The sequence below is a fragment of the Podarcis vaucheri genome (genome assembly GCF_965113315.1).
Source record: "Podarcis vaucheri genome assembly, chromosome: 10".
Classification (NCBI taxonomy): Eukaryota; Metazoa; Chordata; class Lepidosauria; order Squamata; family Lacertidae; genus Podarcis; species Podarcis vaucheri.
The window spans coordinates 9,247,432-9,261,399 of NC_138748.1; the positions used below are offsets into that span (position 1 = coordinate 9,247,432).

Consider the following 13,968-nt stretch of genomic DNA (forward strand, 5'->3'; position numbering starts at 1 on the left):
TGTGTGGCGTCTACATGTTTGAAAAAGCAAGCTATAGGAATATCAATATTATTTACAGAACACCTGAGCTTTATTGTTTTTTTAATATATAATTTTTTTATTGAGTTTTCAAAGTTTACACACCCACACAGACATTACACAACACAAACATACAAACACAAATACAAACACATATAATTTCAAATCCCTAATTTCTTGACCACTTTCCTGGACTTCCCCACACCTCCCCCTCCTGCATTCCCACTTCAATAGTTTGCTCAGCAAGTTCTTATTCCCTCTTTTACCTTATTAATATTTTACTTATTTCTTCTTAGTTAACCAAATTTGACTTACAACCCTCAATTTGAACCAAAATGCCCATCCTTAACATACTTTTCTAAGGACGACCCCATTCCCTTTCCACAGATTTCCCGATTTTTATATTATTTACAGAACAAAATAACAAAAGACAGCATATATTTAATCACCCTTTGGATTCCCAAACTCTCGCCCCCCCCTTTTTCGGCCTCGATCCTCAACAAATGTCCATCAAACAATCAACTCTCAGCCCGGATCTCTCAAGTCCGAGGCTCTTAAGTCTCTCTCAGTCCCTCTCTGCCAGTTTTGTTGGTAGTCTTTTATACCGAACATCAAATCTCGGAGAAGCTCTAACCCATTTGAGTCTATGTTTCTTCCAGCCAGACCTCCGTAGTCAAAAGTGGAGCCCGAATCATGTTTCTTGTTCCTTTTAAATCCAAATGTCCCAAATGTCCCAATAGCTCCACTTTTCACCTTGATCAAATTTGTAATCCATAGGTCTTCCACCTGAGCTTTATTGTTGGCTTTCAAAGTCAACTAATTTTGTTTGTTTAGCAGGTCCACTGCTGTTGGATGCAAAATTATTTCTGTTCAGTGCCAGGAGTTGTATCATTGATTTAAAAATGGCTTCTATATGAGTTTAAAACCAGTCTGTGGCCCAAAAGCAAATTATAGGAATCAATATGGCAGCTTTCCTATTCTAGATTACATCTAATAGTGAAGAACTGCATAGATCACCTGGAGCATTTTTGGCCCATTTTGTGTAGTTGGAATCAAACTCTCTAGTTGTGCTGATTTTAATTAATAAGTCACCGTTGTGACTTTCTTGTACTCAAATGGCTGCTATTGATACTGGCAATTGTAGATTTTTTTTACACATTGGGATATAAAGTATAGGAGCAAAACTTTGGGGGGGGGGCAATAGAGGTCCTATAATTCATTACTTGTGAAGGGGTAATATATGATTTCTGAATCCAGGTAATTGCTTCTTTAGAAAAGACCAAATGAAGTTGTCAGTGACCTATGTCGGACTGCTACGGCTAATGTGTAGTCACAATGTGAAACTTAGTGGCCATGTATAGGTTCCTCCTCCTACTTAACAGATGGTTGGTAGTGAAGGATATTGAATGAAATAACATATACAAATTATATATACAGTGGTGCCCCGCAAGACGAATGCCTCGCAAGACGGAAAACCCGCTAGACGAAAGGGTTTTCCGTTTTGGAGGTGCTTCGCTAGACGAATTTCCTATGAGCTTGCTTCGGAAGACGAAAATGTCTTGCGAGTTCCTGCAGGTTTTTTCCCCTTTCCCCCCCCTTTTCTAAGCCGCTAAGCCGCTTATCAGCTGATCCGATAAGCCGATAAGCCGCTAAAAGCCGCTAATAGTGCTAATAGTGCTAATAGCGCTAATCCGCTAATCCGTCAATGGGCTTGCTTCGCAAGATGAAAAAACCGCTAGACAAAGAGAATCACAGAACGGATTCTTTTCGTCTTGCGAGGCACCACTGTATATACAATGGTGATGGTTGCTGAAAGAGATTTAGATGTTTGAGTTATTGCAAAGTTCCAGATCTGCCTTATAGAGTGGTACCTCAGGTTACATATGCTTCAGGTTACAGACTCCGCTAACCCAGAAATAGCACCTGCTGCTGCAGCAGCAGGAGGCCCCATTAGCTAAAGTGGTGCTTCAGGTTAAGAACAGTTTCAGGCTAAGAACAGACCTCCGGAACGAATTAAGTACTTAATCTGAGGTATCACTGTACTCCATAAATATTTATTAAAATTTTGCACAATAGCCAGGGCATTAAGTATATGTACTGAATTTCAACTTTCAACTGATAGTTAACAACTGAGTGGGGAAAGCACATATGCCATGAAAACAATGTAACGCTGGAGCTATCACGTTTAGCAAGTAGTAGTGATAGTGTTAATTGGAATAAAATGCAGAAAGAGATAAGAACACAGTAAACCCTTTAAAAAAATTTTCTCATTAAGCAGGACAAATTTTAGTTGCAGCTGTCTATCAGTTGTGCTCCATCAGGAAAACTGCAATGGGATCAAGCATGTTGCAGGAATGGACGGGCTCTTGGCATCTCTCACACTCTCCCCCCATCTCTGAGCTGCGCTTCCTTGTTCATGTTCTCCCTTCCCTCCTTATGTTTCTATGCATAATATTAAATTTTACCCGCTTGGATTTGGCTGAGCAAGTGACGCCATCGGAAGAGATGAAGGCTACCCTCCCTCTCTCTCCATTTATTATGCAGTTCAAATACATAAAGGAAACCTTCCTCCTGCTGCTCTAATATCTGTTAGCCTTGGAAGTGGCATGCTTACAAGGAATTGCAGGCGCTGATGCAGTAGAAGCATGCCTGAAGCGTCCATAAGGCAGAGTAGATTTTCAAAGATACTCAGTTTTATGCAGCCCTTGCTTAAGTATGTAAATTAGGTGCACTTGGGTCATGCTGTGGCATCCAGTTAGGTACTTGGGTAAGCACACTAGATCTGATAGCTCCTGCTGTCTTCAGTCACAGATGCTGCATGCAGAGAACTTTGAACACCTGACCCTCTTCAATTAGCTGCTGCTTGGGTGCATAGACCTTAAGAAAAAACGTGGCATGCTCATAGGTGCAGAATACTTTTGATGACGCAAGTCAGTCTCCCTAGCAACGAAACAATAGCATAGCCCTTTCTCTCGGAAAGGCAAGAAGAACATGTGCCTGAAGAAAACTGTTTTGTAGTGTAATTATCAAGTTTATTTAAACATAAATGCTTGGGTTTTTCACCACCATTTATGTACAGATGTCATGCTTTCGTTTTGCACATAAGCAGATTCAAAAGTAAGGCAAAAGAACACAACAGAAATCATAACACCGGTTGAGCTATAATATTGCAAAATTGTATAGTCAGTGAGCTTTGAGGTTTGCTGCATCTTTCTTTTTCTACCGCTATGCAGCCAGTGTTTCAAGTTAGAACAAATGTTTTTTCACCATTGCCATCACTTTTGTTAAACTTGGATCTGACAGGTCCTTTCCCCATTCTCCAAACTTTTATGAATTTGGTAGCTGCAGTATGCATGCTGACTTGTCCAGCCTTGAGGGATTCTGTCTTCATTTCAGTGGGAGAGGAAAATTCGCAGGATTGAAAGGTGTGTTTATAAACCTGTCCTCTTCCATTAAATTGAATGCAGACACCTTTATGCAGAAGAAGCCTTCATATGGACTAAGAGCTGGGAGACCTGGACTCCACCATTAAGCTCACTGTGTGAACTTGGGCCATTCACTGCCTCTTAGTTTAACATACCTCACATATATTCCACTGTGAGTACAAATGGAACAAATAAATGCTTTAGAGTTCAGTGGAACTAGGATGACTGTGGAGAGATCCGAAGTAATCAATATCTCAGCTTCATCTGCCCCCGCAGTAAATGGGGCTGACACTGACCTACTTAGAGGGGTTTTGTGCAAGGGAAAATAGAGACTGTTAAAGTCCAGTGAATGTCCTGGGAGTGTTCAGTGCTATAGTTTAGCTATGGAAGCACGGAACCCCATGAAAATCAATCTTTGCTTTCCGAAAGAATTTGTGGAAGTCTTTGTCCATGGAGTTTTCTTGGAAGGGATACTGGAGTAGCTTGCCGGTTCCTGCTCCAGGTAGATCATGTTTGGTCAAAACACTCCACTATGACCTGTCCATCTTGGGTGGCCCTGCACGGCATAGCTCTTAGCTTCTCTGAGTTATTCAAGCCCCTTTGCCACGGCAAGGCAGTGATCCATGAAGGGGCCTGAGGGCACAAGGAGAAGGGGACGACAGAGGGCGAGATGGTTGGACAGTGTTCTCGAAGCTACCAGCATGAGTTTGACCAAACTGCGGGAGGCAGTGGAAGACAAGAGTGCCTGGCATGCTCTGGTCCAAGGGGTCACGAAGAGTCGGACACGACTAAACGACTAAACAACAACAACTTGTCCCAAGTAATAAGAGCGATGGACAATGCACTCTCTTGTCAAGGTCAAAGCATTACCTGGTGAAGTTTGGACTGATAGTGGCAATTTCCCCCTGTACGTGTTAGGGGCCACTCTTCCCTCGGAGACTGATGGAGCCTGATGTGTTTCCTGAATGCTGGGGGGGGGGGCTTTGCAGCCAAGAAAGCTGACATGTTGGTGCTCTGGTCTTGCTGTGGAACAGTTAGATGAAACAGGAAACGTTCTTGCTCCTGAGAGTTCTCTCCAGTGTTTGGGTTCCTTTGAATTCTGAGGAGCTTTGAGCTATGAAGCAAGACAGACAAAGAGTAGAGAGCAAAGCCCACCAAACACTGGTTAATGCACAAAATTATGCTTACTATGTGGCAGTCAGTGTGGGTTGTGAAGATGGCTCATTTTTACAGCTGGCATTGCATCCTCTAGTAGCCAGCTGGCAGAGTGATTTCAGAACATCTGGAGGTCGCTGACTGTCAAGAACCGGTGGGGCTCTGAGGGGGTGTGGAGGAGGCAAGGGAGCTGGAGGAAGATCTAGAGGGAGAGGCCAGGGACTTGTGGGGTTCTTTTCCCCACCCATGAGGCAGGACTCGGGGCTGGGGGAAGAGGAAGAGTCGGGGCTGTCAAAGGCAGGGGAGGAGTTGAAGGAAGGATCAGGAAGGGAAGGAAGAGAACAGTCCCTGAGAGGATCTGACCATTAGGATCTTCTCCACCCCCTCCTCCCCTGTCTCCAAGGATAATGAGGGGCTTAAAGCACCAGGCGCAGCAGCAGCTACCATGCTAAAGAAGTCTCAGGCTGATAGCGCAGCACACATTTCACTCTGGTGAAGGGATTTAAGTTCGTGAGAGGCGTGGTTACGCTGTTGCTTCAGTGGTCCACTTCAGGGCACTAGCCTGGGGAGTAGATGCCTAGCTAGCTAGCTACATAGCAGGAATGGCTTGTATTTCCTGTGCACCTTGGGAGATGCTGTTATTGAGTACTTTGCCAATAAACAATTGAACTACCACCCATTTGTTCTCCTTGGGCTGTTCTCCGTGGGTGAGGAACTTCTGGAGCATTTGAGGACCTGATGTGGCTATACCCTTCGAGGATAAAATTGCTCAACTTCAGAGTGACCTTGGCGCTGCAGTTGTTGCAATTCTGTTTACGTATTTATACCCGGTCTTTTTGCCTGACTGGACACAAGGCAACTTACAGGCAGAACCTCAGACTTCTGCCATTGTTTTAAACCACCACTTTCCTCTTCTTACTGTCGCTGCCTTCTCATTCCCATGCCATGGCTACTTCTGCTGTGCAACTTGGCGTCTCTTTTGCTTCCTTCTCCTACCCTGACCTCATGCACATCCAGGATTGTGACGCTGCACTACAAATCCTTGAATTGGGGTTGCACGTTGACAGCATTACGTTTCTATGTATATAGGAAGAAGAAGAAGCTAATAGGAATACTTGTGAGGTAGAATGATTCATTTCCCACAGCAGCCTCCTCATGGCCGTCTTGTAAAACGAGTTGCTGGTCTGGTGTATACAGCAGAGAATTGCTCTCCATTTCCCCCTGTGTTGTGTATTCTGCCTCTCTGTGTGCCCCCCCCCCCCGCCCTGACTTCCCTAACAAGATCACAATAGTTTCAACACCCTGGGTATCTTTAAAAGCAGCAACTGCACCTGAGCTTTCTTGTCAAAACTGTGTTAGTATTGGAGATTTACAATCCCCTCACCCTCATATTAGAAATGGCCTTAATTAAAATGCCAAGAGGGTGGTTTGGTTTTCATGGCTATTCCCTTGCTATCTTTGCTGTCTCTGCCTTTTGCTGCAAACAGCAGTCATGGTTTTGTGCAGCAGGACAGAAAGCAGTTCCCTGGGGACCAAAATGTTTCCCCTGTTTGCCACAGTGAGTTGCGCTTTAAAGCAAACTGTCACTGAAGGTATCAGCTTGAATCTCTTAACCAGAGAAGATGGGTGCTGCTTAGTGGAAAACAACATTTGTCATATTTTGGTTTCTTGCAAAGTTCAAAATAGATATGAAGATGGTTAGGAAGTATTAGCTGTTGGGTTAGACTTGCTCATTTGGAAGCTGTTTTCTATGGTGTCATCAGCTCTTAAAGCCTAAAATCACATGGCAGCTAAAGTTATTGTTGTTGGCTTAATTGAATAATCTGCTTACATATAATACTGATGGCCAAACAGGGTTATATACTGTTGGTAAATTGAGAGGTTGAAAGGGCTGTATTTGATTGAAAGAATTTGGAATTTGTTATACATTATTTTTTAATGTGCTTCACAATCTTGGTGTTGCCCCCCCAGCAGTTCTCTTGGTTATAAACAACAGAGTCTTGCGGTATCTTTTGTGTCATAAGCTTTCTTGGGCAAGAGCCCACTTCGTCAGATGAATGGTTTATGTACCCATAATACAGAGAGAAGGGGTGATCATGGGTCCTTCTTACAGAGCGAGGCCAAACAGTGAAGGATTACTTTGCAGAGGACAAATGCATTTGAGAATGAGATCAAGTCAAACGAATGAAAGACCCAGTCGGAATAATCATCACCCACTCCCAACTCTTCATGAATTGGCAAAGCAAAATAAGTAACACACACACACAAACCTATAAAGGAACAATAGTTCACTTGGAGTATTGCAGGGTGGGAGTCAGGCTGATGTTTGAGAAAGTACTTTATATTGGTAATATAGTCCAGTAATATTTCACTCCTATGGTTCAGGTTGGGGATTTGAGGGATGATGAGATGGTACAGTCATACCTCGGGTTACAGATGCTTCAGGTTGCGTGTTTTCGGGTTATGGGCACGCCGAAACCCGGAAGTACTGGAACGGGTTACTTCCTGGTTTCAGCACTCGCGCATGTGCAGAAACACCAAATCACAACCCGCGCATGTGCAGACGCGGCGCTGTGGGTTGCGGATGCTGCGGGTTGCCAACGTGCCTCCTGTACGGATCACATTTGCAACCGGAGTGTCCACTGTATTCACAGCAACCCTGCAGTGTTGTCCATTGCTGTTATTCTTCCCACCCCACCCCCAATCACTGCATTAGCTTTTAAAGCCATAAATGCACTTGGTTCAAGGTACCCTAGGGAGAACCTTCTCCATATACCCTGATCCGAAACATATACTAATACATTTTGGTGATGGCCTGCTTTGAGTCCTGTCCTTTATTTAAATTAGCTTTGCAGGAACAAGGGACAGGGCATTCTCAACAGTGGCAAAATGCAAGTTGCCCATTGGGCTAGTGCATTGAAGAAGAATGGCGTGTCCAACAACTTCGGCTCCCCTAAAAAAAAAAGCTCAACATATAACATATTTGCAGTGCACCCCCAAAACCACAACAACTTTGACCTTAACCCCAAGAAAGGGGGTAGATCACTGCGCAGTCTCTTGGGAGTTGCTCACCCCTAAAAAAAATCCCAAACCCCTTTAATTTCAGCTTGCGTTTTGCAGCTGCATTGTGTTACTTTAAATCTTTTTAAGGCTTCTAGATTGTGGGTTTCATTTATTCAATTATGTATTAATGGTTGTTGTTTCTTTTGAATGGTGATTGCTAGCTACCATGGGGCACTATTACGCCACATGGCATGATACATATTTCAAAATAAATATGTAACATTTTGATAATGGAAGGGGCTGTTTGTGCACCAGCCAATCCATTCAGTAGGGAATGGCCTGTGAGTGCAATCCTGAGGTGAGTATCCTATACAAGGGAGGGTGAAACGGCATTGCAGATACTACAGGAAAGAGCAGCTGGAGAACAAAAAAGAACCATATTTTGCATTTTGCAACATTTCTCCCTTGGTAACATTTAATAGTAGTGTACATCTGTAATTAGAAACGGAAATTTCAAAGACACAGTTGAAATTCAGTGACCTTACTCATACTCTTTATGCAGAGTGGGATTACTATAAATGCAGAACGAGTATAAACACTTTAGAAATAGTTTGCTGTAAAAAAAAGGGGGGAAATAGATCGTTTACTGCTACCCCGTGACTAGTTATCTGCTGTACCAAGTAACTGAAAATTCAAAATGTATGAAAAGTGTTTCATCACAAGTTTTGTAAAGGAGATCTGGCCATGGACATCTGCTGGTCTTTTCGGAGTGGTGGTACAGAAAATACTGTAAATAAAGCATAAGTAAAATCTGAGAACAGGCCTGCCATTTCTGGTGCTTTGAGCAGGGGTGAAGCCTGGCTAGGCCTGGCCTCTGAGAAACTTGTATTCCAGGTCTATCCCTCCTTTAGTTCTCAAGAGGTAGACCTGGCAACTAGACCTTGGGTTTGATTCCACTAAACAGCTGGAGCCGGTACAATAGGACTTCCCCCCTTCTCCTCCTGTGCTTCCCAAGTCATCACTGAAACCCTCAATTCTCCCCCTTCATCCCTTCGGTAGTTGCAATGCATCTACAATCCGCTTCACAGCTCCCTCCCTCATTTCCCTAAAAAATGCAACTGCAGCACATCAGGAAAGGACCACTGGACTATAGGGTTGTTACACTACTCAGTCTCTCTCCGCCCCCCATAAAATGAGCTGAGCTACTTTAGTCATGTGGATGGGAGGGGAGCTGGAGCCCAGAAACATCTGGAAAACCACAGCTTCCCCATCCCTGAGACCGAGAACTTGAATTTCAAGAGTTACTACTGGCTGCCTGAAGCCAATAGTCACATTTTGAGGGAGTAACGCTTAACCCCCCCCCCATTTTTCCCCCATTGTGCCGATGCTTTTTAACTCACTGCAGCCTTGACATCATTTATGAAGTGATGCACATCATGGAACTTTTTCTTTCAGTGCAAACACATTTTTAATTGTGAGCAATACTTCACGTTACAATACTCTGCATTAAGAAATGCTTGTGTCTAGCTTGCAGATCAATTTTTGCAACTATCCCCACTCCTCTCAAGTCATTGGAAATGAGGTCTCAGTGGATGGTCACAATGTTATAATGCTCTTTCAGCTCTCTGTGCCCTCACTTACAGCCCTCGAGAGATCTAGCAGGGCTGCTCTTCTGATAGAATGTGACTTTCCCAGGCCTGGAGTTGTGTTATTCAGGACCTAGCTGCGTTAGCTGGCAAATGGCTGATTACACTCCTGAGTTAAAGTCCTTGCACATACAAACAATAAGAATAACGTTGTGAATGAATCCTTACATAGGCAGGGAAAAGACAATGTGGTTTTGAAGGTTGGTGGACTGTGGATTAGAGGGACAAAAGAGAAGTAAATTTCGCATGACTCACGCTGGTCCCCAGAATCGTTGCTTGCAAGTCTCTTGTTCTTTTAAATTTCATCATGAAGTGACATTTTGAGAAATTTATTTTACCGTTGTATCTATGTATCAAGTGCACATTTCAACAAAGATACACACACACACACACACACACACACACACACAAACAAACAAACTGTAGTAACTGCAGTATGTTAGAAATGTACTTCACATAGCTAAGAGATTGTATTCTGTAAAGTACTCTGTGAGAATTTTCTAACAAAACATCTTTTTTGTTTTTGTTTCTCTTAGCTCCAGTGATAAACCGGTTCATTAGAAGGGCATCAGGTGAGTTTCCGTATTTGCATGCTTTCGTTGTTATTGTAACAAAGCTCCCCACTATTTTATTTAAGTATGCTAATATTGTCTTATAACGAGAGAGAGAAATCAAAACGCTAATCAAAGAAAGGGATGTAAAATCAAATACTAATTCATTGCGCTTAATGGTGTTTTGTTTAGTTTTTTTAAAAAAGCTTTATTAAAAACCTGTGACCAACGTGTGACTCAGAAACTTCACATGGTTCTTCTGATCCTTGTTGGAGTAGAAAGTGAAATGTCACTAGCCGGGGGACAGACTCATTGGGAGAGTTGTGAACCACAGCTCACACCATCGACTGCTGTGACAGGCCAGCTCCTTCAGGCCTCTTCTCCCCTCAAGTGTCATTTGGGGGCAGCCAATCTAGCCGCCTCAATGGGGGAGATGGGAATTAGGTCTCATTTCATCAGCTTCATCAGGTACCTCCTTCCTCCAAACTGTGCCAGCTGGTCATCATAGGAACATCCGGTGTAGGAAATTGGTGCCCAGGCTCCCCCCCCCTTTCTTCACTGTCCCTTGGGTTTTTCTTGTTTAAATCTAAGGCCTGTGGGTAGGGACTGTCTTGTTTTGATTGTATGTAAGCTGCTCTGGGATGGGACGTGAGAGGCGCTGTGGGTTAAGCCACAGAGCCTAGGACTTGCCGATCAGAAGGTCGGCGGTTCGAATCCCCGCGACTGGGTGAGATCCCGTTGTTTGGACCCTGCTCCTGCCAACCTAGCAGTTCGAAAGCACATCAAAGTGCAAGTACATCAATAGGTACCACTCCGGCGGGAAGGGAAACGGCATTTCCGTGCGCTGTTTTGGTTTGCCAGAAGCGGCTTAGTCATGCTGGCCACATGACTCGGAAGCTGTACGCCGGCTCCCTCGGCCAATAAAGCGAGATGAGCGCCGCAACCCCAGTGTCGGTCATGACTGGAACTGATGGTCAGGGGTCCCTTTACCTTTACCTTAAGCTGCTCTGGGAGCCGTTTTGGGCTGTAAAGTGGGGAACAAACGCTCCAAGTAAAATAATAAATAAAGCATTGGACATTTTGTAAGTTTACAGCATACGTGTCCAACTGGCATGAAGAGTTTTGAAGTGGCTGTTGTGCAGCAATGATAGAAAAACATGTTTGCACCTCAGAACGCTCAGATATTTTCATCATATCTAACATAAAGGAGAACACACACACATATTTTCTTGATCAAGGAGACATAAACACATACCGTTCTCTTCCACAATTATTTTCAGAGTGAACAACTTTATCAACCTGCCACCTTCTTTCCCCAGTGTCAGAGACCAATATGAAGGCTCACCAAGGATTGAACTTTAATACTTTTATTCATTTGAATCAGGTTCCTAAATACAAACTAAAAGCAAAAATATGAAGATGTTTCATTTGTGACTGAATGCTGAATAGATTTAAGCCTTCTACTCTGTAAATTTTGATCTAGGCAACCTCTGTAAATCTAGTTGCCGGTTTATCATTTTTCTATATAGTCACCCAGAAAGTGAAGAATATTGCAGAGCTCATTATAAAGGATCTGTTGCAAAGTGCCAAGTTACTTGTGAAGGACCTCATTTGTATTGTAAAGTGTTCTGTTTTTATCTAATAGATTCCTTGAACAACCAATAGCATTGTTTCTTTAACTTAAATGAAGGTGAAGTTTAAGCACAACCAAAGCAAAGTTGGGAAAAACAATTTCTGTAAATCTCCTAAAATCAGAATGGTTGTTCGACTGTTGACTGCAAACACTTCACTGAGTCTTTCTTTCTTTCTTTCTTTCTTTCTTTCTTTCTTTCTTTCTTTCTTTCTTTCTACATTGGATCTGCTTTACTCTCTTTCTTTAAAACCTAGCGGTATATTTGTGATATTTTGGGTTTTTTTTTTTGAGTTTCAGTATTGGATGCACGTTTAAGGATGTCTTGCTTTTTCTTGGCACAGCTACCAATTAAATAGCCAGAGGTTAATTGCAGAAGCACCTGCTGACAATAATGTAGGCTGTTAATTATTTAGCAGATATTCCAGCCTACATACTGTGACTATTAACAACTTTTTTTAAAATCTTGCATAGCTATAATTGGTCTCAGCAGCTGTGATGGCACAGTTCCACACAAATCAATCCTCTGCAAATCTTTATCTTTCACCCAGTTTGCTTCCTTTAGCACTACTATTGCCAACCCCAAATAGTTTCTAAATCCAGGGGATTTCCACCCAAAATCATTTAGAGTTTAGGGTTAGTGTAAAAAGCTGCTTGACAGTGAAATGCTTGAAAATAGATCTGGTGCACTGCAGGATTGAAAGTGCAAAAGTCATTTTCCATAGCTAGTTACAGACTTTCACATAAGAACAGCAGTTTAAGAGAGGGGGGATTTGTAGAATAAGTGCCATTTAGTATAAACAAGAATTTCCCCTGTCCTGACTTTGACCCATGGAGCTTGAAATGGTTTAATAAGGAGACTGAGGCGAAGTATGACAGCTGTCTTCAAATATCTAAAGGGCAGTCACATGGAACATGGAGCAAGTTTGTTATCTCCTTCTCTGGAGCCAATGGCTTCCAAGTTACAAGAAAGGAGATTCCAACTAAACATCGGGGGGGGGGCGGAATTCTGAAAGTAAGAGCTGATTGACAGTGGAATGGACTCTCTCAGAAGGTGATGGACACTCCTTCCTTGGAGGTTTTCAAGCAGAGGTTGGATGGCCAGTGCAAGAGCTAGTTGAGATTTCTTCCAACTCTACAGTTCTGTGAGTCTATGATTCTATAAGCCCCAGTGAAGAGGGATCTTATTTAGCATTAACGGTGGTTAAGATTGGTGTAGCTGTAACCCTTAACTATGGTTTAGCCATAGACTGTCAGGGAAGAATGAATGTGGGGAAAACGAAGTGTGTGATAACCTCTTGCCAGATTGAAGACACTGTGCACTAAATAATAATAATAATAATAATAATAATAATAATAATAATAATAATAATAATAAATTTATTATTTATACCCCACCCATCTGGCTGGGCTTCCCCAGCCACTCTGGGCGGCTTAAAAAAAATATTAAAATACTATAATACATCAAACATTAAAAGCTTCCCGAAACAGGGCTGCCTTCAGATGTCTTCTAAAAGCCTGGTAGTTGTTGTTCTCTTTGACATCTGGTGGGAGGGTGTTCCACAGGGAGGGTGCCACTACCGAGAAGGCCCTCTGCCTGGTTCCCTGTAACTTGGCTTCTCGCAGTGAGGGAACCACCAGAAGGCCCTCGGTGCTGGTCCTCAGTGTCCGGGTAGAACGATGGGGGTGGAGACGCTCCTTCTCCTGTATACTTCCAACCTTGGGACTGATGCTTCTATTGATTTTCAGAATTTTCTAGGAGGTCAGTCAGATGACTTTGAAATTACATGGTTGCTGGCCAGGATAAACAAATTTGTTACCTATAGAGTAGCTTTATGTTCACTAGCAGTGAGAAACATATCGTGGGCTACTTAAAAAATAATAATAATTAAATGATTTGGGGGAATGTTCCCATTTTAAGTTTTGATAAATTGTACTTCTGAAAATTGATATGTTTTAGCTTATTGTTGGATTGTCCTGTTTTGCTTTCTTGTGATCTATATTGTAATGGCTGTTTGCGACAAACAAGAAAAATCGGACTGATGGATGCTACTCACTGCTTCCAATTTCTTAGGAGTGGCAAGAGACTGGAAGCAATAGGACTGTACTGAGTCTGCATGAATTGTACTGTTCAGATGTAGCTAAATTAGATAAATGAATGGAAGCCTTCACATTCTTGTGCTCTTATCTTTCATGCTACATATGCTGCTCGTTTGTTATAGATTCATAGCTGGCATGACAGTACTCTTCCCCTCTTAACAATCTTTTGATTCTATAAACAAGCTTAGTGAAGCTGCACAATATTCTTGGCGAACTGTTTCTTTTTTAATTTTTGGTGGCATTCACACAAAGAATGAAACAATGTTAGGTGCTTCTGAAAGGAGTTGTTTAAAGTATGTGGCAGTCACAGTGATCATGATGGCACATTCACTGCAATAATACAAGACTTCAGTCAATACCGTTCTTTCAAGGATACTGAGAGACCCGTGGTACTTTGCTTTGCTGTTATAGTTTATTAAATAGTTCAAGTGGGGGGAAAG

The 13,968-nt window shown here is 42.7% G+C and overlaps 1 protein-coding gene across 1 annotated transcript in view; it reads left to right on the top strand.

Moving 5' to 3' along the window:
- PRKAR2B (protein kinase cAMP-dependent type II regulatory subunit beta) overlaps positions 1 to 13,968 on the top strand; it is a 60,990-nt gene that overhangs the window by 16,984 nt on the left and 30,038 nt on the right. Inside the window, exon 2 of the mRNA XM_082239822.1 lies at positions 9,784 to 9,819. Within this exon, the coding sequence (XP_082095948.1) occupies positions 9,784 to 9,819 (36 nt within the window). The remainder of the gene's footprint in view (positions 1 to 9,783; positions 9,820 to 13,968) is intronic.